The 26,138-nt window shown below is 35.9% G+C and overlaps 1 protein-coding gene across 8 annotated transcripts in view; it reads right to left on the reverse strand.

Moving 5' to 3' along the window:
- PREX2 (phosphatidylinositol-3,4,5-trisphosphate dependent Rac exchange factor 2) overlaps positions 1-26,138 on the reverse strand; it is a 298,158-nt gene that overhangs the window by 203,814 nt on the left and 68,206 nt on the right. For all 8 annotated transcript variants that reach the window (XM_082363375.1, XM_082363371.1, XM_082363367.1 and 5 more), the window contains exon 2: positions 763-834. In XM_082363375.1, the coding sequence (XP_082219501.1) occupies positions 763-819 (57 nt within the window). In that variant the 5' untranslated portion in view covers positions 820-834. The remainder of the gene's footprint in view (positions 1-762; positions 835-26,138) is intronic.

Raw genomic sequence — 26,138 nt, forward strand, 5'->3', positions numbered from 1 at the left:
TTTGAGTAACAGGCGTCTTTTGCTTGCAACCAAAAGCACCCAAACTAAAACACTCCATGGTAAGGAGAATGTAAACGTTACTACTGAATTTAATCGGAAACAGTCAGATGTGCCTATAAAGTCCTTGGGAATTGTTTATTTTCCGTAAAATAAAACAGCAAGTTGGCATCCAAAATAAATATCAATAATGATTTATACAACTTCAATGAATAATAATGACTATAGCACCATTAATTTTCATTTACCATCCCCCCCTCTTTTCCCCAAAACTCTTCACAATTTTCCTTCCCTACAGTTTAAAAGGAAATGCTTATGCCTTTGTGAGCTGAAGATGCTGTGTGGACTTTTTCTGCCCCAGTGGACCGTCCAAATCGTTTGCTCTCCAGGGGTCAGAGACTGGAAGCCGCGTTTGCCCACATCCTGCCCCCCAGGCCCTCTAGCAATCCCCTCACACATGGTTCAGCTCCTTCCCCCTCAAGAGACATGAAGGTTCTTGGACTTGGGGTTATTTTTTTCCTCCTTTCAAACGTTTCCAAGGTCTTGGCAAAGATTTCTCTCTGTCTTCTACACCATCCTCATAACCCCCGTTTCTTTTCCCAAACCCTAGTTTCCCTTTTTCTCATTGTTGACCACACAATGACTGGGGACTGGCACACAACTTATCCCCGAAGCGGAGACAAGTTGACGAGCCCTGAGGCAACATCCCACGGGTAAAATTTCATCTGAGGGGACCTTGTGCTGGGGTCCAGGGCACCTCCTCACCTTCACCGTTTCTTCTGTTACATTTTTGTCAAGTTTCGAGGCAGCGCACTGGTTCATCCGGTGTAAGAATGCCTGCAGGAAGCAGGAAAAGATACTATGAAGGCAACATTGGACTAATCAAATAACTGAGTGTTGATCTGAATTAACTGTTTTTTATAAGAAACCAAAGTTTAAAAATCCAATAACTATCGAGTGTAACAGTTTTGTTGTAAAAGGCAGAAATCTTGTGCATTGCTTCTCCTACCTGGGAATTATATTTCCTTTATAGTTTTGGGGCAGGGCCAAAAGTGATCACGTAGATATGAATTAAACGTATCCACCAAGATCTCAAAGTTCTGCGGTAAAACACACAGAGTCAAATGTTTCCTAAACTTCTAAGTCTTCTGAAGCACAAAAGACCAAAATCTAGCTAAAAATGGGATTTCTAATACAAACAAAAGGGCCAGAAATTCTAAAGGGAGCCCTTCAGAAGTGAGAGAAATTGAGGAAGTGAGGGAGGAAGGGAGAAAGAAAGGGACCTTCAAGAAGGAATGGAAGAATTTCCCATCCCCTCTTGCCCCATTCAAATTTTAGGAAGCCAGAATTTGTATTTCTGGGATCAGGTCTGAGCTCTCCACAGCCCTATGGTAGGCAAATGAGTTCATTTGTATTTCAAAGATCTGGACCCTTACTGATGGTCATTAAGCCCATGACTAAATAAGCTATTATTTTAGCAAAGAAAAAAGGATAAAAAGAGTTATTTATACTGAGCCTTAAAAGAGAAAGTTTAGAAGGAAAAAAGACGAGACTTTCTATCCAGCAAATACAAGACGTTGTCCTCAAGACAATGTCCACTAACTACCTAGTGACCTCATGAGATCATCCCTTCCCTTGTCTGTCTTCAGAACTCCAGCCACTACCTGCCAAGTCAGGGCACATAGAAGCTTGAAGGAATCTCAAGATACTGTATCAAACAAATGAAAATTAATGTAAGAATTTCATTAAAAAAAAAAAAAAAAGAATTTCATTTTTGACATGCTATATTTACAAAGATTTAAAAGATTAACAAACCCAGGATTGTGCATAATATTCCAAAATTATCACCCTCAAGACATTGCTAATAACAGTATAAAATGGCACAACACTTCTGAAGACAACTTACAATATACCTCAAATTTTTAAGTGGGCATTCCCTTTAACTCAGTAATTCTACTTCTAGGAATATATCCTAAGAAAATATTCAGACAAGGGGTTTCAGTGTATTGATTACAAAAGTGGAAACCACCTAAATGCCCATTATTAATGGGATCATTTAATATATTATGGTACATGCAAACTACAGAATGCTGTGCAAAAGTACAATCATAAATGGAATGGGATGAAAATTATATATACATATGTGTGTATACAACAGATGTCTATAAAATACTGTTTGGCGAAAAAAATTACTAAACAGCATACTGGATGTGCACATACCTATACATACACACTTTCGTGTATATATACATATATATATATATACACACACAACTGTATACGTGTGTACATATACGTATATATCATATATACGAATATTACACATGTATATAATATATACATATATACACATGCGTAATGTCAGTGTGCATTCATACTAAGAAAAAATATGTAGCATATACCAAAATGCAAACAGTGATTACCTCCAGGTGATAGGAAGATGACCTTTGTACACTTTCTTATTGTCAGACTATCTGGCTGTGTGCACGTTGTAACTTTTGTAAAGAAAAATAACAAAATTATTTAAAGGAAACAAAACAAATGGGCCACAGATCTCACTCCTAGCTTTAGCTTCAGCACCATCTTGATTCCTGATTCAATGAGTTCACGTTTCAGATTCCATAACTACAAAGCCACATCAGTACTGACAGCCTCAAATGAATGAAAGAATTCAGCTGAATTAAATAAAATGAATATGAAAGTATTGGATGTCACCTTAACTTTTTTATTGGAAACGTGATACAATCTTTTGAAATATTATCTAAAGTTAGGTATAATTGGCAATGGAGAGAGATTTTCGAATTTTCTGACTTTAAGTGCCCATTTTAATTAGTGTTAGTCTAATTTTTAATTTTAGTTTTGTTTTTCTTGAATAGTTTTCCATATACCTATACTAAAAATGCTCCTTAGCTCTTTCCGTTTAGTCTTAAAACAGCACGGTTGCTTTGGTTGCCGAGTTTACATTTCATATTAACCACATAGGAAACATAACCTCTCGTGCAAGCAAAACTTAAACTTCACTTCTACATGTATAAACCTTATCTTCATAAACTGAACTCAGTCACATTCTGAAACCAACAAATTGAAGACAGGAGGTAGTGAAAATGAATCAAACTATGAGGTAGAAGGAAACATACAAGCTAATAAAGTAAACTCTATCTTTAGCTGACTTTTTATCTTCAATCCTCCCTGACAATACAGAACTTTTTGTTTAACTGCATATGAAAGAAAACCTGGAACTTCTTAGCATTTCTAGCCAAGCATTTATTTTTCCCAAGAGCCTCATTTTATACAACAGTGAAGGCAGATTTAAGATAGTTTGCTCAGAGGGAAAAATCATGAAAACTCTGACATTTTTTACAAAATGTGTAAGTCTTCCTCTCTGAAGATAAACAACGTGTTCTCAGAATCATCCTTTAACAACCAGAATCTACAGAGTCCTTTCAGACTTTGGTAACTGGGGCATTTAATCTTTCTCCTATCAATCAAGGAAGCATTAATACCCTAGTCACAAAAACACATGAGATTTAATATGTTGTTTTATCTCTGTATTCATTCATTCTCCTTGGTTCAGAATTTCATCAGAATTAGATCATCTTCATTCTGATACAAATATATGGAAAATAAGTACCAGAAAATGGCTTTTAATGCCAGTGGTCCTCAAACTTTTCACTGTGTATAAGACTTGGAGAGTTTCTTCCAAATGCAGATTCTCCAGCCCTGTCCCCAGAAGGTCTGATTCAGCAGATTGGTTTAGGACCCAGAAACCTGCATTTTGAGCAAGTTCCCTAAAACACTTGGTCCAGAGACCACAGTCTGATGACCTTTATGTTTATTCTTCCAAAGACTAAAGAAACAGACTGTAAAACAAATGAGTAAGATTCAATGGGAAAAACGGGTTCACTTATTTCACCTTGACTTTCAACTCCAGGTCATACTCCCTCTATGTACAGTACCCTCTCGCTCAGCCATTTGGGGTTCCTGATACCTCACCAGAGGACCCTCCCCCCAACAATGAAAATCACAATCTGGGCTGCGTAAACAGGTGATAATAATCTCTGAAGGCTCGGGAGATGCAGAGACAGGTGAGCCAGGTAAGACAGCCTAGGTCACCTTTGGAGGAAGGGAGGCTCGCAGGGGCCCCTCCCTGCACCTCCAGTTTGCAGGTGTGTAATTAGCACAGCACACACTCAGCAAACCAGCGCTCCCCTGACGATGATGTTGTACAGTGTATTCCCAGATATCACTCTAGTCGTGGGCTGCTTTCTTCCCATTCAGAGAGCTCACCTCACCTTCTCTTCAATTTGCTCCACGTTTTCCTCTCAACAAGAGTTTGATAAAATGTATTAAATGTGATACATTAAAGTTTGAGAAAGCTAAAAATGTCGCAAGTTTGCTACCAAGAAATCAAAAGAAGGAAGAAAACTCTTTCAGATATAATAGGGAGATGACAGCAATTCCCTTTGGCCTTGTCTGTCCATCTGGGTCACTGCCAGCTCAAAAGTAAAGTCCATGATGAGTTTTATTCTCAGAATGCATTTGTTTATCTTATAATTTCAGTGTACTAAATGATAATCTTTCTCAACTCATTTTTGTCCTTCCCACTCTTTTCATCAGTCAGGCACACACAGATCACTCTCAAATATCGCACAGATTTTAACAGTTCGCACTTTTAATTCTAGATACCTGATGCCAATCTGAATTTCATATCATACAGGGATTAAACCTTATTACTCCTATAAATATTCTACATTCAGAATGATTTTAGCAGCAACCTGTCACCTTGAAACTGTGGCTATTTAATATCAATAGACATGGATAAATTTTACATATGAAGGATTTAAGAGAAGCCGCACTATTGCAGGAAAAAGTGTACTCATTTCATGAAAATACGTGGAAAAAATAAGAGTAAATATTTTCCTTTTACCTCTTGAACTTAAAACAATATTATGACATCAAAATTCTTTGGAAGACAGTGTTTTGTTTGTCTTCCTGAGAAAAAAAACAAAGTCCTATTAAGTGAAAAAGGCTTGTCATTTGAGTTTGCCTTGAATACCTGGTTGATCGTGGTGCCATTTTATTGGAATGGAGAAGTCGAAGTGAGGAGTAATTGTTGGAGTGGGAGAATCAGCTTGTCCTGGTCATGTTGAATTTGAGATGCCTACTGAACACCAATGTAGAGATCTCAAGTAGGGAGGTAGCTGTACTGATCTTGGTTTCTGAGGGGAGTTCGAGGCTGAAGTTAAAGAGTTGAGTGCCCCTGGCACAAAGACATAACTCAGGGAAAGTGTTCATAACTCAGGGAAGAGAGAAGAGACAGCTGGCCCCAGTTCAATGGAGAAAGTATATAGATAGAGAAGAAACAAAAGCCCCAGGACATAACCTTGGGGGCACTCTAACATTTAGAGGTCTAGCAGAAGAAGAGAAACCAAAGAAGCCAGTAAGGTAGGAAGGAGCAAAACCAGGAGTATAGTGTCACAAAAGCCAACAGAGAGAGGGCTTCAAGAAAGAAGGAGTGGTCAATCGCTTTAGCAGTGCTGAGAATTCAGGTAAGGTACAAACAGATATATGACTTGACAACACAAGGTCAGTCACTGGTGATCTTGACCATGGCACTCCCAAACGAATGGATAGAAGGAGAAATGGAAAATAGAAAGATGGAGTCTATAACCACAGAAAACGTTTAAAAGTTTTTAAAGTTCTTCTGAGAGAGGGAGCAGAGATATGGAAGTGAATTTAGAACAAAGAACAGTTTATTTTTTAAGCTAGAAAATAGTAGCTCAATTCATTGTTCAAGTTACGTTTTATGTTCCCTTATTATACTTTTGGCAAATCCTTCATAAATTCTCCAGTCCACTGGATCTCACTTTTTCCTGAACACCCATTGAGTCCCAATTTTTTGAGTAGGACTCCTTTATTTAACATGAAAAAAAATAATAGACATGCATATTGTGGTGTTAAGGTCTGTAAATTTAAATACATATTAACTATTAACCACTAAACAAAATTCAATGATAGGCATTGTTCTTGGCAGTGGTTCTTAAACATTTTAATCTCAGGACTCCTTTACACTCTTAAAAATTACAGAGAACCACAAAGAGCTTTTATTTATGTGTATTATATCTATCAATATTTAATATGGTAGCAACTAAAACTAAGGAAAATTTTAATATTTGCTATCCAAAAAATTCATTTATTTACAAATTTATTTAAAATTAACAATTATAAACCCATTACATGTTAACACATATAACATACTTTTACGAAAAACAGCTATCTTTTCCTAAAAAATTTTAGTACCAAGTATGATACTATCTTATAAGAAGGCAAATTTCTTTAACGTCTGGCTTAATAGAAAATAGCTGAATTCTCAAATGCTTCAATGCGTTGTGATATATTGTTTGGAAACGTATTTTCAATGATAGTTGGAAGAGGGAAAAATATGTTCATTGCTATAACATTTTCAGTGAGCTGTGAATATTCTTCTTTAATACAACAACAAAATTCAATAAGTGGTAGTTTCTTAAAGGTAGTCATGATGTGGAATCTGAAACCGTATCAGTGAACTTTTCATACTCTGTTACCTTAAAACCCATTGACCTGTCTTGGAATTTGAAGAGACCTTTTATCCATGTTTGATGTTGTACATTTTTTAATAGTGATTCACTGAGAGTTATGCATATCTTCCAAATATTAACACATTTCAGTATTCAATATTAAAAAAACACATCACATTAGTTAATATCAGTATATCCAACTCATTGGAAAAGTCTTTAAGTATAAGGAAGCTGCCAAGCTCACAGTGATAGACATAAATTTTCCAAACTCTAAATTCACTTGAATTTATCACCATAAGCAAATACTATCAGTTTTTTTTTTTCTTGCAATGACAGGCTCACTTCATTCTTTGAGAACATATCTTCCAAATACCCAAATACCCCAAATCTGAAACCACAGTTCATCCCACAGCTGCTGTTTCAAGTAAATATGATGTTCCATAGCAACTCAATCATACCCAGTCTTTCCCTGCAGACAACCATAACACTTGCATACGCAGCAAATTACCTAGCTATATCTCCCATCTCATCACACAGAATATTAAACAAATATGCTTAAGAGTCAAGATTTAATAAAATTAATAATTTTTACAGCTTTATCCAGAACATTCTTCAGTGCAACCGGCATCCCCAACCACCCACGCAAGTGGGTGACAGTGAAGTATACAGTGACAACTAGTACAGTTTGGTGCCGCTGCGTTGACTCACGCTAAAGCACCAGCAGCTTTACAAATCATTGCTTTGCACCATTAGTGCAAACATCAACACACAAACAGGTGAAAACATAATTACAACTTACCAGATCACAATCGCCTGAGCTGAAATGTTTGCCAGAAGCAGCACAGGTTAGGAAATCCTGAACTGTAACTGACAAATTACTGGAGGCTCAGTATGGACAAGTCTGAGGATTAAAACTCCAGGGGGACCCAGTCAAAGGAGGGAGGGGAGGGCTCACACTTCTGTGAGTTTTTCCTCCAGGAGCTTTACCAGTTTCTCACAGTGAATATCAGAGTGAAATCTTCTCCTGTGCCGTAGAGGGAGGGGAAAAGTAACCATTTTGAAATACATCGGAGCATTCTGTTCTTCTTAATGAGGCCTGATCAAGAAGAAACTATTTTACCAGAGTCTACACGATTGGGGTTATAGCACAGCCTAATTGAACTGTGGGAAGAGAAATGCTGACTCCTGCCTGCTCTAGTCTTCCAGATGGGAAAAGAAAAATACTCGACCCTAACTTACACTTGCCAACTTTTTCCATATAAGGAGGGGGGACTACTGAGAAAAAACTGGTGAAGTTCACAGCTCAGGGACACAGGCTCACCAAAAGACTTAATCATAAGACTACCGAACACTTCCCATCCCCCCACACCTTACTTACCACACACTAAAGGCCTATTTACCAGAGTTCCTTTCACACAGTACATCATGCCTGGCTTTCAACCAAAAATTACAAGGCATACTAAAAGACAAAAAAAGCAGATAGAAGAGACAGAGCAAGCATCAGAACCAGACTCAGATATGGCAGAGATGTTGGAATTACCAGACCAGGAACTTCAAACAACTAGGAGTAATATGCTAAGGGTTCTGCTGAAAAAAGTAGACAACATGCAAGAACAGATGGACAATGAAAGCAGAGAGATGGAAATTCTAAGAAAGGATAAAAAAGAAATCCTAGAGATTTTTTTAAAACTGCAACATAAATGAAGAATGCCTTTGATGGGCTCATTAGTAGACTCGAGTAAAGAATCACTGACTTTGAGGATACAGCAATAGAAACTTCCAAAACTGAAAAGCAAAGGGAAAAAAAAAAAAAGACTGAAAGAAATGGGATAGAATATCCAAAAACTCCACAGTTCTCCACAATGACATAAGGTATAATATATGCATAATGGGAATAACAGAAGGAAAAGAGAGATGAGAGAACAGAAGAAATATTCAAACAATAATGACCAAGAATTTCCCCAAATTCATGTCAGATACCAAACCACAGATTCAGGAGGGTCAGAATACCAAACAAGATAAATGCCCCCAAAGCCCCACAATTAGACATATATTCAAACTGAAAAAAATCAAAGATTAAAAGAAAATCTTTAAAGAGCCAGAGGAAAAAAACACCTTACTTACAGAGGAACAAAGAAAAGAATTACATTTGACTTTTCCTCAGAAACCATGCCAGTGAGAAGAGAATGGAGTGAAATATTTAAAGTATTGGGAGTAAAAAAATCACCAACCTAGAATTCTGTACCCTGTGAAACTATACTTCAAAAGTGAAGGGGAAATAAAAACTCTCAGACGAACAAAAATGGAGTGGTAGACCTGTCTTGCAAGAAAGAGTAAATGTTCTTAAAACAGAAGGCAAATGATATGGGTCAAAAATTTGGATGTACATAAAAAAAGAAAAAAAAATCAGAGAGAAGGAACAAATGAAGGGAAAATAGAAACTTTTATTTTTCTTATTCTAAATTGATCTAAAAGATAAAAGTTTGTTGAAAAGAATAACAGCAACAATGTATTCAATTATGTGTGTATATATGTGTGTATACATACACAAGCTTATGTACAAGTGACATGAATGACAGCAATGATACAAGGAAGAAGAGGGAGGTATTAGGAATATTTTGTTATTATAAGGTACTTGTACTACCCATGAAGAGTTATAGTGTTATTTGAAGGTGTACTTGAATCACTTGTAAAAGCATATTGCAAACTCTAAGGCAACCACTAAAAAAAAGTTTAAAAAGAAGTATAATTGATATACTAAGGAAAGAGAGAAAATGGAATCAATAAGATGCTCAATTAAAGCCACAGAAAGAATGGAAGACAAAAACAGAAAAAAAGGGAAATAAATAGAAAACAGTAACAAATATGGTAGATATTAATCCAACTATATCAGAATCACACTGAATGTCAAGGGTCTAGATACACCAATTAAAAGAGGTTGTCAGAGTGGATCAAAAAACAATACCCAACTCTACATTGTCTAAAAGAAACCCACTGTAAATATAAAAACACATATAGATTGAGAAAAGGGATGGTAAAAGATATACCATGCTAACATTAATCAAAACAAAGCAGAAGAAGCTATATTAATTTCTGACAGAGCAGACGTCAAAAGCAAGATGAGTTCTCAGAGGTAATTTAAAAAATGTCAATTCTCCAAGAACACATAAAAACCCTTAACATGTATGTGTCTAACAAGAGCATCAAAATACATGAGGCAAAAACTGATAGAACTGCAAGGAGAAATAGATGAGTCCACTATCATTGTTGGGGACTTAATTTTTTATCAGAAGTGAAAATATCCAGCAGGCAGAAAATCGGTAAGGACATAGCTAAACTCAACAACATTATCAATTAGCTGGATATAATGGACATCAATAAACTATATCCAACTACGCAGAAAGTACATTCTTCTCAAGCTCTCATGGAATATTGACCAAAACAGAGCATATTCTGGGGGATAAAACACATCCTAACAAATCTAAAAGAATAGATATCATATAATATCTGCTCAGACCACAATGGAACTAATTAAACTAGAAATCAATAATAGATAGAAGACCCCAAAATGCATGGATATTAAACAATACACTTCTAAATAACACATGGGTCAAATAAGAAGTCTCAAGAGAAATATGAAAACATTCTGAAAAAAATGAAAATACAGCTCACCAAAATTTGTGGGATGCAGCAAAAGAAGTGCTTAGAGGGACATTTATAGCATTGAATGCATACATTAGAAAAGAAGAAAGATTTGGACTCCCCTGGTGGTCCAGTGATTAAGACTCTGTGCTTCCACTGCAGGGAGCATGGGTTCAATCTCTGGCCAAGGAAGTTCCACATGCCATGCGGCGCAGCCAAAAAGGAAAAAAAAAAAAAGAAAGAAAGAAAAGAAGAAAGAATTAAATCAATCATCTAAGCTTTTGCATAGGAAAGAAGAGCAAACTAAATCCAAAGTCAGCAAAGGAAAAAATAATAAAAATTAGAGGAGAAATCAGGAAAATTTAAAACACAAAATCAATAGCAAAACTCAACAAAACCAAAAGCTGGTTCTTTGCAAAGATAAATAAAATTGATAAGCCTCTAGCCAGATTAATGAGAGAGAGAGAGAGAGAGAGAGAGAGTAGAGACGCAAATTACTAGTATCACAAATGAAAAATACAACATCATCACAGATCCCATGGACATAAAAAGGATAATAATGGAATATTATAAAAAATATTATGACCACAAATGATAACTTAAGTGAAATGGATCAATTCCTTGACAGACATGATCTGCCAAAATTCACACAAAAAGAAATACAATTTAAATAGGACTATATCTATTTAAAGGAACTGAATCAATATTTAATAACCTTCCAAAATAGAAAGCACCAGACCAAACGAGTCCACTAGTGAATTCTATGAAACATTTAAGGGAGAAATTATATCAATTCTCTAGAGTGTCTTTCAGAAGACTAAAGTAGAAGAAATACTTCCTAACTTGTTCTGTGAGGCCAGCATCCCTAATACCAAAATCAGACAGATTTCACAGGAAAACTACAGACCAATATCACTCATAAACTAGATTCTAAAATCCTAAACAAAATATTAACAAATAAAATCTGAAAATGTATAAAAAGAATTGTACACCACAGGCAAGTGGGATAATCCCAGATATGCAAAGCTGGTTCAACATTTGAAAATCAACTAATGTAATCCATCACATCAATAGTATAAAAAGAAAAACCATATGACCATAACAATAGATGCATAAGATGCATCTGACAAAACCTAACAGCCATTCACAAAAAATGCTCTCAGCAGACTAAGAATAGAGGAGAACATCCTCAACATTACAGAAAGTCTTTTAAAATTCTACAGCTAGCATTATACATAATGGTGAGAAACTAGAAGCTTTCCCTATAGAACAAAACAAACAAACAAATATAACAAAACAGAAAAAGACTTACAGATACAGAGAACAAACTAGTGGTTACCAGAGGGGAGCAGGGGGGTGGGGAAGGTGCAAAACAGGTTAAGGGAATTAAGATGTACTAAATAAATAAGTCACAGGGATGTAATGTACAGCAGACAGGATATAGTCAATATTTTATAATAACTTTGTATGGTGTGTAATATATAAAAATACTGAATCACTATGGTGTACACCTGAAACTAATATAATATTGTAAGTCAACTATACCACAATAAATAAAAAATTAAAATAAGTTTTAAAAAGAAGAAACAAGAAGTAGTCCCACTAACATCAGGAACAACACAAGGATGTCTCCTCTTACCACTCCTGTTCAGCACTGTACGGAATTCCTAGCTAATGCAAGACCAAAAAAACGAAATAAAAGGCATATAGATTGGAAAGAAAAAATGAATTTGCCTTTGTTTGCAAATGTATAATTGTCTATGTAGAAAATCCAAAAGAATTAACCAAAAAACTCCCACAACTAATAAGCAATTATAGCAAGGTTGTAGGATACAAGGTTAATATACAAAAGTCAATCGCTTTTCTATGTACCAACAATGAACAAGTGGAATTTGAAATTGAAAACCCAATTCTCGTACATTAGCACCTCCAAAATTAAATACTTAGGTACAAATCTAACAAAATATATACAACATCTATATGAGGAAAACTAAAGAACTCTGAATAAAAAATATCAAAGAAGAATTAAATATTCCACATTCATGGACAGGAAGAGTCAATAATGTCAAGATGTTAGTTCTTCCAACTTGACCTGTAGATATAACACAATTCCAAATAAATTCCAGCAAGTTATTTTGTGAATCTCAATGATTCTAAGTTTATCTGGAGAGATAAAAGACACAGAATAGACAATACTGAAGAAGAATAAAATCAGAGACCTGACATTACTTGACTTCAAGGCTTACTATAAAGCTACAGTAATCAAAAGAGTGTTGTATTGGCAAAAGAATAGACAAATAGATCAATGGAACCCAACAGAGGCCCCAGAAATAGATTCACACAAATACAGTCAACTGATCTTTGACAAAGGAGCAAAGGCAAAAAATGGAGAAAGAACAATCCTTTCAACAAACGGTGCTGGAACAACTGTATATCCACATGCAAATTAAAAAGCAGCAGCAGCTAGACATGGACCTTACATCTTTCAGAAAAATTGACTCAAATCATAGAACTAAATGCAAAATGCAAAGCTAGAAGATAACATAAGAGAAAATATAGTTGACCTTGGGTAGGGTGATGACTTTTTTAGATACAACACCAAAGGCATGATCTATGTAAGAAATAACTGATAAATTGGACTTCATTAAAATTAAAATTTCTGCTCTGTGAATGATAAGATAACGGGAAGACTAGCCACAAACGGGGAGAAAATATATGCCAAAGATATATATGATTAAAGACTGTTACCCAAAATATACAAAGAACTCTTAAAACTCGACAAAAAGAAAATGAACAACCAGATACTTGAAATGGGCAGAAGAACTGAACAGACACCTCACCAAAGAAGATATGTAGGTGACAAATAAGCATATAAAAAGATGCTCAAATCTTATGTTATTAGGCAATTGAAAATTAAAACGACAACAAGATACCACTACACACTTACTAGAAAGGACAAAATCCAAAGTACTGACAACACCAAAGGCTGGTGAGAACGCGGAGCAATCAGGAATTCTCATTCACTGCTGGTGGGAATGCAAAATGGTACAGCCACACATGGGCATCCATCGCTCTACAAACCATCAAAAAAAAAAAAAAATATATATATATATATAAAACACACATCTGGATTATTCAGGTGCCTGAAGAGATCACAATGATACCTAAATAGCATATCACAAAATCCAGTGAAAGCCCTTTTTTAAAAAAATATTTATTTATTAGTTATTTATTTTGGCTGCACTGGGTCTTAGTTGCGGCACATGGGCTCTTCTTAGTTGTGGCATGTGGGATCTTTAGCTGCGGTTCTTAGTTGCAGCATGTGGACTCAGTTGCGGCAGGCATGCGGGATCTAGTTCCCTGACCAGGGCTTGAACCCTGGCCCCCTGCATTGGGAGCACAGAGGCTTACTCACTGGACCACCAGGGAAGTCCCCAGTGAAAGCCCTTTGAATGTTGTTTTCTTATGATTCAGACCCAAAAGGATGTGTTGTGTCATAATTGTTGAGGACTTTTAAATACCTGCTCAATTTTGCATCAAAATATGTTTTATTTCTCTTTCAGAACAACTATTAATTCAAAGTGAATATCACCACCATCTGAGAGCCTAGGTAAAGATAATTTTTCATTATACCATCCAGATTTTTTAAACTCCTTTGGCTGAAACTTCTCCCAGGATTTGAGGATAATTAAAACATTATTGGGCTTCCCTGGTGGCCCAGTGGTTGAGAATCTGTCTGCCAATGCAGGGGACAAAGGTTCAAGCCCTGGTCCGGGAAGATCCCACATGCTGCGGAGCAACTGGGCCCGTGAGCCACAACTACTGAGCCTGCGCGTCTGGAGCCCGTGCTCTGCAACAAGAGAGGCCGCGATAGTGAGAGGCCCACGCACCGCGATGAAGAGTGGCCCCCGCTCGCTGCAACTAGAGAAAGCCCTCGCGCAGAAACGAAGACACAACACAGCCAAAAATAAATAAATAAAATTTAAAAAAACACAAAAAACACTATTTAGTGTTTTCTATTTGCCTTCAGCACGCCAAAGGCAGCATGATGAACCGTGATTTTCAGGAGTCTTCAGGGAAAGAATTCATCTTTGTCAGTAGCTAATCAGTGCACTAACTACATACAAGACACACAATTTTAAAGATGTTTTATAGTTAGGTGGCTGGAAAGTCAAATGGACAGAAGATAAAAGAGAAATCAGAATCATTCTCAATGGAACTATAGTCATGTGTAAAATTATTAAAAGTAAAAGTGAAAATTTAGGAAATTTATTGAGATGTTTACAATAAAAACTACAATAAATGCAAACATTTCTGGTGTGTCGTTTGTTAATTTTTAAAGTTTTGTTAAGTTTTCGTTAAGTTTTTAAAAATTTTTGCTTATGTTTTTTGTGATTTTGATTCCCACCATCTCATCTCACAGTTCAGCCTGTAAAAATAGGTATATTGTAGCTGTCTTTCTTGGATATTTAACTTCCATTGACCTAAGGCAATGAGTTAGTCTAAAGCAGAGGTCGAGAACAGTAGTGGTATTTTTTTTTAGTAGAGGTATTTTTAAACATAGCACAGAGTGGTTAAAACATTGCTTCAACTGCTAACGTTTAAAGAAATAACAGCATTCACATAAAAGTAACTATAGTCTCTCTTCAAACACTAGGGAAAAATCAACACAGGTTTCACATTCCTGAATGGCTGCAATGGGAGCCTAGAGCCTTTGCCTAGAGCAAAGGCAGCCACAAGTTTTCATTTGCTTCAGTCACCACTATTCCCTATTATCCCTACACCAAAGTGAAACGTTAACTGTTATTTATTCTCACACTAATGTTGTTATCATTCTTACACAAAAATCCATTTTATTCATGTTTGTGACTTAGAAATTTCCACAGCCATTTCAGTTTTCAGCCCATAGTCTTGAGGTTTTGCAATGGCCCTTTTGGCTCTGATAAATTTTTAATACTGATCATTCCAGAGTTCTAAGTTTTAAAATAGCATTTGATCTTAAAGTATTTGAGTGAAAAAGTACTCCCAAGATAAGAGAGACATAAAAACCTTAAATAGAAAAACTAAGAAAACTTAACACCTAGTTACTTAACACCTAGTTTTTCAAAGAATTCACAATCAAGTTAGATGCTAATTTTTAGAAGTGATATTTTCTACAGACAACTCTGCAAATCATGTCTACACCTAGTTTTCTCAAAGACTGAAAAAACTCTAAGTCCTTTATTTTAAACTATTACTTTTTTAAAATAAAGTGACTTTTTGGGCAATAAACTCTTCTTGGCTTAGACATTCTAAGTATCATTTGATTTCTAATGATCTGTTCCTTGTATTGTTTTGGGTGATGGATCTCTCCACAATAGTCAGGGATACACCAAACTTTAGGGCGAAATCAACTAAATAAAGTAGATAAGATTAAGAAACACCCAATGATTATAGTCAGCTGTTTTGAAACCCCTCAAAATTAACCCTCAATGTTCCCCCCCAACCACCTGCAAACAGCTACCCACAAACCTATACAGACACAGGATGCCTCCTAGATGTGGAGTTCAGCCCTATGGTTAGCATCTATGAAGCCAAAGGCTCTAAGCCTCAGTTTCCTGACTCAGTAAATCAGGTTAAAAATAATAATATCTATCTTTTGGACAGATGAAGAGATTTCACAGAGGTCATTTTTGTTGGCACTTGACACAGTGCTAGTGCCTAATTAGGACCAAATAAATGTTAGCCAGCCAACACCACTGATGAACATAGATACAAAAATCCTCAACAAAATATTAGCAAACAGAATCCAACAGCACACTAAAAGGATAATACACCATGATCAAGTGGGGTTTATCCCAGGAAAGTAAGGATTCTTCAATATATGCAAATCAATCAATGTGATACACCATATTAACAAACTGAAGGATAAAAACCGTATGATCATCTCAATAGATGCAGAAAAAGCTTTTGACAAAATTCAACACCCATTTATGATAAAAACCCTCCAGAAAGTAGATATAGAGGGAACTTACCTCAACATAATAAAGGCCATATATGACAAACCCACAGCCAACAGCGTTCTCTATGGTGAAAAACTGAAACCATTTCCACTACGATCAGGAACAAGACAAGGTTGTCCACTCTCACCACTATTATTCAACAGAGTTTTGGAAGTTTTAGCCACAGCAATCAGAGAAGAAAAAGAAATAAAAGGAATCCAAATTGGAAAAAAAGAAGTAAAACTGTCACTGTTTGCAGATGACATGATACTGTACATAGAGAATCCTAAAGATGCTACCAGAAAACTACTAGAGCTAATCAATGAATTTGGTAAAGTAGCAGGATACAAAATTAATGCACAGAAATCTCTTGCGTTCCTATACACTAATGATGAAAAACCTGAAAGAGAAATTAAGGAAACACTCCCATTTACAACTGCAACCAAAAGAATAAAATACCTAGGAATAAACCTACCTAAGGAGACAAACGACCTGTATGTAGAAAACTATAAGACACTGATGAAAGAAATTAAAGATGATACAAACAGATGGAGAGATTTACCATATTCTTGGATTGGAGGAATCAACACTGTGAAAATCACTATACTACCCAAAGCAATCTACAGATTCAATGCAGTTCCTATCAAACTACCAATGGCATTTTTCAAAGAACTAGAACAAAAAATTTCACAATTTGCATGGAAGCACAAAAGACCCAAAATAGCCAAAGCAATCTTGAGAAAGAAAAATGGAGCTGGAGGGATCAGGCTCCCTGACTTCAGACTATACTACAAAGCTACAGTAATCAAGACAGTATGGTACTGGCACAAAAACAGCACCAGTGGATCAATGGAACAGGATAGAAAGCCCAGAGATAAACCCATGCACATATGGTCACCTTATCTTTCGTAAAGGAGGCAAGAATGTACAATGGAGAAAAGACAGCCTCTTCAACAAGTGGTGCTGGGAAAACTGGACAGCTACATGTAAAAGAATGAAATTAGAACACTCCCTAACACCATACACAAAAATAAACTCAAAATGGATTAAAGACCTAAATGTAAGGTCAGACGCTATAAAACTCTTAGAGGAAAATACAGGAAGAACACTCTTTGACATAAATCGCAGCAAGATCCTTTTTGACCCACCTCCTAGAGAAATGGAAATAAAAACAAAAATAAACAAATGCTACTTAATGAAAATTAAAAGCTTTTGCACAGCAACAGAAGCCACAAACAAGACGAAAAGACAACTCTCAGAATGGGAGAAAATATTTGCAAATGAAGCAACTGACAAAGGATTAATCTCCAAAATATACAAGCAGCTCATGCAGCTCAAGGTCAAAAACACAAACAACCCAATCTAAAAATGGGCAGAAGATCTAAATAGCCATTTCTCCAAAGAAGATATACAGATTGCCAACAAACACATGAAAAGATGCTCAACATCACTAATCATTAGAGAAATGCAAATCAAAACTACAATGCGGTATCACCTCACACCGGTCAGAATGGCCATCATCAAAAAACCTACAAACAATAAATGCTGGAGAGGGTGTGGAGAAAAGGGAATTCTCTTGCACTGTTGGTGGGAATGTAAATTGATGCAGCCACTATGGAGAACAGTATGGCAGTTCCTCAATAAACTAAAAATAGAACTACCATACAACCCAGCAATCCCACTACTGGGTATATACCCTGAGAAAACCATAATTCAAAAAGAGTCATGTACCACAACGTTCATTGCAGCACTATTTACAATAACCAGGACATGGAAGCAACCTAAGTGTCCAATGACAGACGAATGGATAAAGAAGATGTGGCACATACACACAATGGAATATTACTCAGCCATAAAAAGAAACGAAACTGAGTTATTTGTATTGAGGTGGATAGACCTAGAGCCTGTCATACAGAGTGAACTAAGTCAAAAAGAGAAAAACAAATACTGCATGGTAACACATATATATGGAATCTAAAAAAAAAAAAAAAATGGTTCTGAAGAACCTAGGGGCAGGACAGAAACAAAGACTCAGATATAGAGAATGGACTTGAGGACACGGGGAGGGGGAAAGGTAAGCTGGGACGAAGTGAGAGAGTGGCACTGACATATATACACTACCAAATGTAAAATAGATAGCTAGTGGGAAGCAGCCGCATAGCACAGGGAGATCAGCTTGGTGCTTTGTGACCACCTAGAGGGGTGGGATAGGGAGGGTGGGAGGGAGACGCAAGAGGGAGGGTATATGGGGATATATGTATACGTATAGCTGATTCACTTTGTTATACAGCAGAAATTAACACACCATTGTAAAGCAATTATACTCCAATAAAGATGTTTAAAAAAAAAAGAAACTATTGATATTAGGGGATATTTGTCGTTTTGCAGTAGTTGAGCAAATTTTCTGCATCTTGGTGGATATGTAACAAAACTCATAGATAACGTTTGAATAGACATTAGCTTTTTCTTTGTTATTTTACATATCCCAGGTCAGAACAAGATGCATAAAATATTTTTTAGTTATCATAGCTTTTTTTTTTTTCCTGGAAGGAATGTTTTCTTCTTTACCTGCACCCAACTCACCTCATGAATATTCAACTGTTGACGGCGCTGCAAGCCAATAACCATGGAAATGAACTCATTAGTAACAGTTTGGTGGCTCTTATTTACCTTATGAAGTATGTAGAAGTATTTATGATATTCCTATTTCATTTTCTTCTTGGTTTTTGAAATATAATGGGATTATTGATAATAATGTTACCCCAGATTTTCACAGTCGAGTTTATTTTTCTCCCACTTCTTGAATGTATAAGTAAATGCTTTCAGATATTTGCCTTCTTGCAGATTGTTAATATAATTTTTATGAAGAAAATTATGAATAAAAATTATGAATGGTTAAAAACCATTTTAAAATTTTTAAATATTTTACATATTTATACAGACACAATACCTATTCCTCTTATTAGTGCATTGATTAAAACTTGCTGGGTGGATATTGTGAAAATGAATGATCCTTCTTGAAGGTCCTATTTCACAGATTAAGTATGCTGTAATTAAGAAAGTAGCATCTGGCAAGTGTATTTGGTGATAGAAAATGAAATAGAAAAAAAATAGTAATAATGGCAAACAGTTATGTATTGGTCCTTGATGTGCTGGTTGCTTTAATATATTAATTCATTTAGTCTTTACAAGTCTATAAGAGTGGATGCCATATTACTCTCATTTTACAAATATGGAGACAGCCTCAGAGTGGTAAAGGTGATCGTGAGATGTCACACATCTAGTAATCAGCAGAGTTGGGATTTGAACCCAGGCAGACTGGCTCCAGAGTTCAAGCTCTTAACTGCATTACATTCTTATCTTCTGTTATATTTTGCCAAACAGGATTACCCACTGTCTGAACACCTGTGCATTCTTTCCCCGTTGATTTAAAGTACCACTGGTACTTTAAATACTCAATTCCCTCCTACTTGGGATTTTTCTGGATTCTCTTCTGTTCCATTAATCTACTTGTCTATATTAGCCCAACACTAACCATTTTTATTACTATACATTAATTCTTTTTAGGAATAGAGTTGGAGTAGAATGAAAAAAAGAAAAGGAAAGAAAACTACTAAGGAGTGAATGGTCTATTAAATATTGGGGCATGAGAAAAGGAGAGAAGGGGAAATGGTAAGTCAGAAGTGCAATAGGATGCTGAAAAGTCATATGTGTTTTAAGGATAAGAGTGGACAATTTTAGAGTCAGTTTTAGAAGGTAAAGTAGATATACAAATTTCTCAATAAAATTTTTCTTTATATTAGTTAAAACAAATATTTATCATGAAGAGAATTTAAAAATCTTTCTTTTGTACCTCATGGGGTCACACAGTGAGCTAGATCCGCCTGTGAGAAAAAAGAGGGGGGCAGGTGCCAGGCAGAGACGGATCTTCCTGTTGGGATCCTCATTCATTTCTCTGGGTTGTTTTCCAGCATTAAGTACTTTTCCTTCCCCCGCTGCTTACATTTCCTTTCAATGGGAATTGAATTCTCTATTAATGACTTAAACAGGAATAGTGTTCTGCACTTTAAATTCGGGAAATGACCACTTTCCTGTGCCAGAGAAAAATTTGTGCTTGAGAATATTATCTATATAATGTGCTTTGTACTTCCCGCTTAGCCTTTTCTTTCATTGTGCTGTGTTTTTTGAGTTATCTCATATCAATGTAAATTCCTGAACAGCACAATATGAAGTATTATATTGGAGACACAATAGTCTGCTGGCATCTCTGAATAAATATTTGTATAATATTAAAAATAAGGCAATTTAGCCGACATCTTATTAAGGAAAAATTTCACAATTACGTTCATGTAAGCTCATGAACTGCCTTTCAGAAATTCGTTTTATCCCATGTTGATCACCAACTGACACCACAACACATACTTTTATCTGAAATGCCACCCAAAATTGTGGGATATTTGAAAATCTTTATTTTTTTGTTGTAATTCTGAATGTATAGAAAAGTTCATTATTTTCATCTGACTTTAAGCTCTTTTATCAATACAAACATTATTTGTGAATTATGAAGGCATAGATTTTAATTTAATTTTGCAACCTAGCCTAATACATTATCTTTGTTTAATAATTCTATTTGTGCTCTAAAGGGTTGATAGCATCTAGAAGAGCTAAGACAACTTCAAGAATATTAGTCTTCTTTTCTATACCTGACTCTTCTGTAGGTGTTTTCAGATTGCCTGACAGCTTACTTCATCAGCCTGTGTGATTCTTCTCCACACCCAGATCAAGTAGCAGCTCATTGAAATCAAAGCCGTGGTCCAGCCATGCTTCACATACATTGTTCAATTTTTATGAATACCTTGTGTTCTAAGTCCTCTCAAGGATTATGGAGATCGGCTCCAGCCTTTATTAACATCTTATAGTTTGATCTTGAATTGATTTCTTTCTACCTCCCATTTGATAATTTTTAAATTTCCGGAATGTTTAGAAAACATGAATAGAGAGATTGACATGAACCACATTTGAGGGCCAGCCTGGAATCCTGAGTAGAAAAGATCCAGTACAATTTGACAATATGGAATATATATGTATATATTAGATTTTCCCCCTACAAGTTCCTTATTTGTTTTAAAATCAACAAATTCTTCCAAAGTTAGAGTTAGTTGGATAGACTCACTATTAATAGAGGAGCAGAGAGGGGGGAAGGAGGGGCCTTACCCTTTACTTCTGTTCTCTCGTATTAATTAAAACCAGAGTAGAAGGATGATACAAATGAAATTATTCACAAAACAGAAATAGACTCACAGACATAGAAAATAAACTTATGATTACCAAACGGGAAAGGGGCAGAAGGGATAAATTAGGAGTTTGGGATTAAACAGATACACACTACTATGTATAAATTAGATAAACAACAAGGACCTACTGCATACCAGAGGAGACAATATTCAGTATCTTATAATAACATAATGGAAAAGAATCTGAAATATATACATAATATATATGTATGAATAACTGCGTCACTTTGCTGTACACCTGAAACATTGTAAATCAACTATAATTCAATTTAAAAAAATGAAAATAAAAACATGGTAGAAGTAAGAGAACTGTGGCGGTACTTGTAGCACTCGTAGCAGAAATTCCAACTAACATTTTTTTTTCTTTAACATCTTAATTGGAGTAAAATTGCTTTACAATGGTGTGTTAGTTTCTGCTATATAACAAAGTGAATCAGCTATACATATACATATGTCCCAATATACCCTACCTCTTGTGTCTCCCTCCCACCCTCCTTATCACACCGCTCTAGGTGGTCACAAAGCACCAAGCTGATCTCCCTGTGCTATGCGGCTGCTTCCCACTAGCTATCTATTTTACGTTTGGTAGCGTATATGTTCATGCCACTCTCACTTCATCCCAGCTTACCCTTCTCCCTCCCCGTGTCCTCAAGTCCATTCTCTATATCTTCATCTTTATTCCTGCCTTGCCCCTAGATTCTTCAGAACCATTATGTTGCTGTTGTTTACATTCCATATATATGTGTTAGCATACGGTATTTGTTTTTCTCTTTTTGACTTACCTCACTCTGTATGACAGTCTCTAGGTCCATCCACCTCACTACAAATAACTCAATTTCATTTCTTTTTATGGCTGAGTAATATTCCATTGTGTATATGTGCCACATCTTCTTTATCCATTCATCTGTCGATGGACACTTAGGTTGCTTCCATGCCCTGGCTATTGTAAACAGTGCTGCAATGAACATTGTGGTACATGACTCTTTTTGAATTACAGTTTTCTCAGGGTATATACCCAGTAGTGGGATTGCTGGGTCATGGTAGTTCTATTTTTAGTTTTTTTAGTAAACTCCATATTGTTCTCCATAGTGGCTGCACCAATTTATATTCCCACCAACAGTGCAAGAGGGTTCCCTTTTCTCCACACCCTCTCCAGCATTGACTGTAGATTTTTGGATGATGGCCATTCTGACCAGTGTGAGGTGCTACCTCATTGTAGTTTTGATTTGCATTTCTCTAATGATTAGTGATGCTCAGCATCCTTTCATGTGTTTGTTGGCTATCTGTATATCTTCTTTGGAGAAATGTCTATTTAGGTCTTCTGCCCATTTTTGCATTGGTTTGTTTGTTTTTTGATATTGAGCTGCATGAACTGCGTGTATATTTTGGAGATTAATCCTTTGTTAGTTACTTCATTTGCAAATATTTTCTCCCATTCTGAGAGCTGTCTTTTCGTCTTTTTTAGGGTTTCCTTTGCCGTGCAAAAGCTTTTAAGTTTCATTAGGTCCCATTTGTTTATTTTTGCTTTTATTTCCCTTTCTCTAGGAGATGGGTCAAAAAGGATCTCGCTGTATTTATGTCATAGAGTGTTCTTCCTATGTTTTCCTCTAAGAGTTTTATAGTGTCTGGCCTTACATTTAGGTTTTTAATCCATTTTGAGTTTATTTTTGTGTATGGTGTTAGGGAGTGTTCTAATTTCATTCTTTTACATGTAGCTGTCCAGTTTTCCCAGCACCACTTGTTGAAGAGGCTGTCTTTTCTCCATTGTACATTCTTGCATCCTTTATCAAAGATAAGCATATGCGTGTGGGTTTATCTCTGGGCTTTCTATCCTGTTCCATTGATCCATTGGTATTGTTTCTGTGCCAGTACCATACTGTCTTGATTACTGTAGCTTTGTTGTATAGTGTGAAGTCAGGGAGCGTGATCCCTCCAGCTCCGTTTTCCTTTCTCAAGATTGCTTTGGCTATTCGGGGTCTTTTGTGCTTCCATACGAATTGTGAAATTTTTTGTTCTAGTTCTGTGAAAAATGCCATTGGTACTTTGATAGGGACTGCATTGAATCTGTAGATTGCTTTGGATAGAATAGTCATTTCCACAATGCTGATTCTTCCAATCCAAGAACATGGTATATCCCTCCATCTGTTTGTATCATCTTTAATTTCTTTCATCAGTGTCTTATAGTTTTCTACATACAGGTCGTTTGTCTCCTTAGGTAGGTTTATTCCTAGGTATTTCATTCTTTTTGTTGCAGTGGTAAATGGGAGTGTTTCCTTAATTTCTTTCAGATTTTTCATCATTAGTGTATAGGAACGCAAGAGATTTCTGTGCATTAATTTTGTATCCTGCTACTTTACCAAATTCATTGATTAGCTCTAGTAGTTTTCTGGTCGCATCTTTAGGATTCTCTATGTACAGTATCATGTCATCTGCAAACAGTGACAGTTTTACTTCTTTTTTTCCAATTTGGATTCCTTTTATTTCTTTTTCTTCTCTGATTGCTGTGGCTAAAACTTCCAAAACTCTGTTGAATAATAGTGGTGAGAGTGGACAACCTTGTCTTGTTCCTGATCGTAGTGGAAATGGTTTCAGTGTTTCACCATAGAGAACGCTGTTGGCTGTGGGTTTGTCATATATGGCCTTTATTATGTTGAGGTAAGTTCCCTCTATATCTACTTTCTGGAGGGTTTTTATCATAAATGAGTGTTGAATTTTGTCGAAAGTTTTTTCGGCATCTATTGAGATGATCATATGGTTTTTATCCTTCAATTTGTTAATATGATGTATCACATTGATTCATTTGCATATATTGAAGAATTCTTGCATTTCTGGGATAAACCCCACTTGATCATGGTGCATGATCCTTTTAATGTGCTGCTGAATTCTGTTTGCTAGTATTTTGTTGAGCATTTTTGCATCTATGTTCATCAGTGATATTGGCCTGTAGTTTTCTTTCTTTGTGACATCTTTGTCTGGTTTTGGTATCAGGGTGATGGTGGCTTCATTGAATGAGTTTGGGAGTGTCCCTCCCTCTGCTCTATTTTGGAAGAGTTTGAGAAGGATAGGTGTTAACTCTTCTCTAAATGTTTGCTAAAATTCGCCTGTGAAGCCATCTGGTCCTGGGCTTTTGTTTGTTGGAAGATTTTTAATCCCAGTTTCAATTTCAGTGCTTGTGATTGGTTGGTTTATATTTTCTATTTCTTCCTGGTTCAATCTCATAAGGTTGTGCTTTTCTAAGAATTTCTCTATTTCTTCCAGGTTGTCCATTTTATTTGCATAGAGTTGCTCGTAGTAATCTCTCATGATCCTTTGTATTTCTGCAGTGTCGGTTGTTACTTCTCCTTTTTCATGTCTAATTCTGTTGATTTTAGTCTTTTCCCTTTTTTTCTTGATGAGTCTGGCCAATGGTTTATGATTTTTGTTAATCTTTTCAAAGAACCAGCTTTTAGTTTCATTGATCTTTGCTATTGTTTCCTTCATTTCTTTTTCATTTACTTTTGAATTGATTTTTATGATTTTTTTCCTTCTGCTAACTTTGGGGGTTTTTTGTTTTCCTTTCTCTAATTGCTTTAGGTATAAGGTTAAGTTAGTTATTTGAGATTTTTCTTGTTTCTTGAGGCAGGATTGTATTGCTATATACTTCCCTCTTAAACTGCTTTTGCTGCATCCCATAGGTTTTGGGTCATCGTGTTTTCATTGTCATTTGTTCCTAGGTATTTTTTGATTTCCTCTTTGATTTCTTCAGTGATCTCTTGGTTATTAAGTAGTGTATTGTTTAGCCTCCATGGGTTTGTATTTTGTACATTTTTTTTCCTGTAATTGATATCTAGTCTCATAGCATTGTGGTCAGAAAAGATACTTGACATGATTTTAATTTTCTTAAATTTGCCAAGGCTTGATTTGTGACCCCAGGTATGAGGTATCCTGGAGAATGTTCCATGAGTACTTGAGAAGAAAATGTATTCTGTTCTTTTTGGATGGAATGTCCTATTAATATCAATTAAGTCCATCTTGTTTAATGTGTAATTTAAAGCTTGTGTTTCCTTATTTATTTTCATTTTGGATGATCTGCCCATTGGTGAAAGTGGGGTGTTAACGTCCCCTACTATGATTGTGTTACTGTTGATTTCCCCTTTTATGGCTGTTAGCATTTGCCTTATGAATTGAGGTGCTCCTCTGTTGGGTGCATATTTACAATTGTTACATCTTCTTCTTGTATTGATCCCTTGATCATTATGTAGTGTCCTTCTTTGTCTCCTATAATAGTGTTTATTTTAAAGTCTATTTTGTCGTTATGAGAACTGCTACTCCAGCTTTCTTTTGATTTCCATTTGCATGGAATATCTTTTTCCATCCACTCACTTTCAGTCTCGCTGTGTCCCTAGGTCTGAAGTGGGTCTCTTGTAGACAGCATATATATGGGTTTTGTTTTTGTATCCATTCAGCCAGTCTATGTCTTTTGGTTGGAGCATTTAATCCATTCACATATAAGGTAATTATCAATATGTATGTTCCTATTACCGTTTTCTTAATTGTTTCGGGTTTGTTATTGTCTTTTCCTTCTCTTGGGTTTCCTGCCTAGAGAAGTTCCTTTAGCATTTGTTGTAAAGCTGGTTTGGTGGTGCTGAATTCTCTTAGCTTTTGCTTGTCTGTAAAGTTTTTAATTT

Source organism: Balaenoptera borealis (genome assembly GCF_965194805.1).
Source record: "Balaenoptera borealis genome assembly, chromosome: 17".
NCBI classification, from domain to species: Eukaryota; Metazoa; Chordata; class Mammalia; order Artiodactyla; family Balaenopteridae; genus Balaenoptera; species Balaenoptera borealis.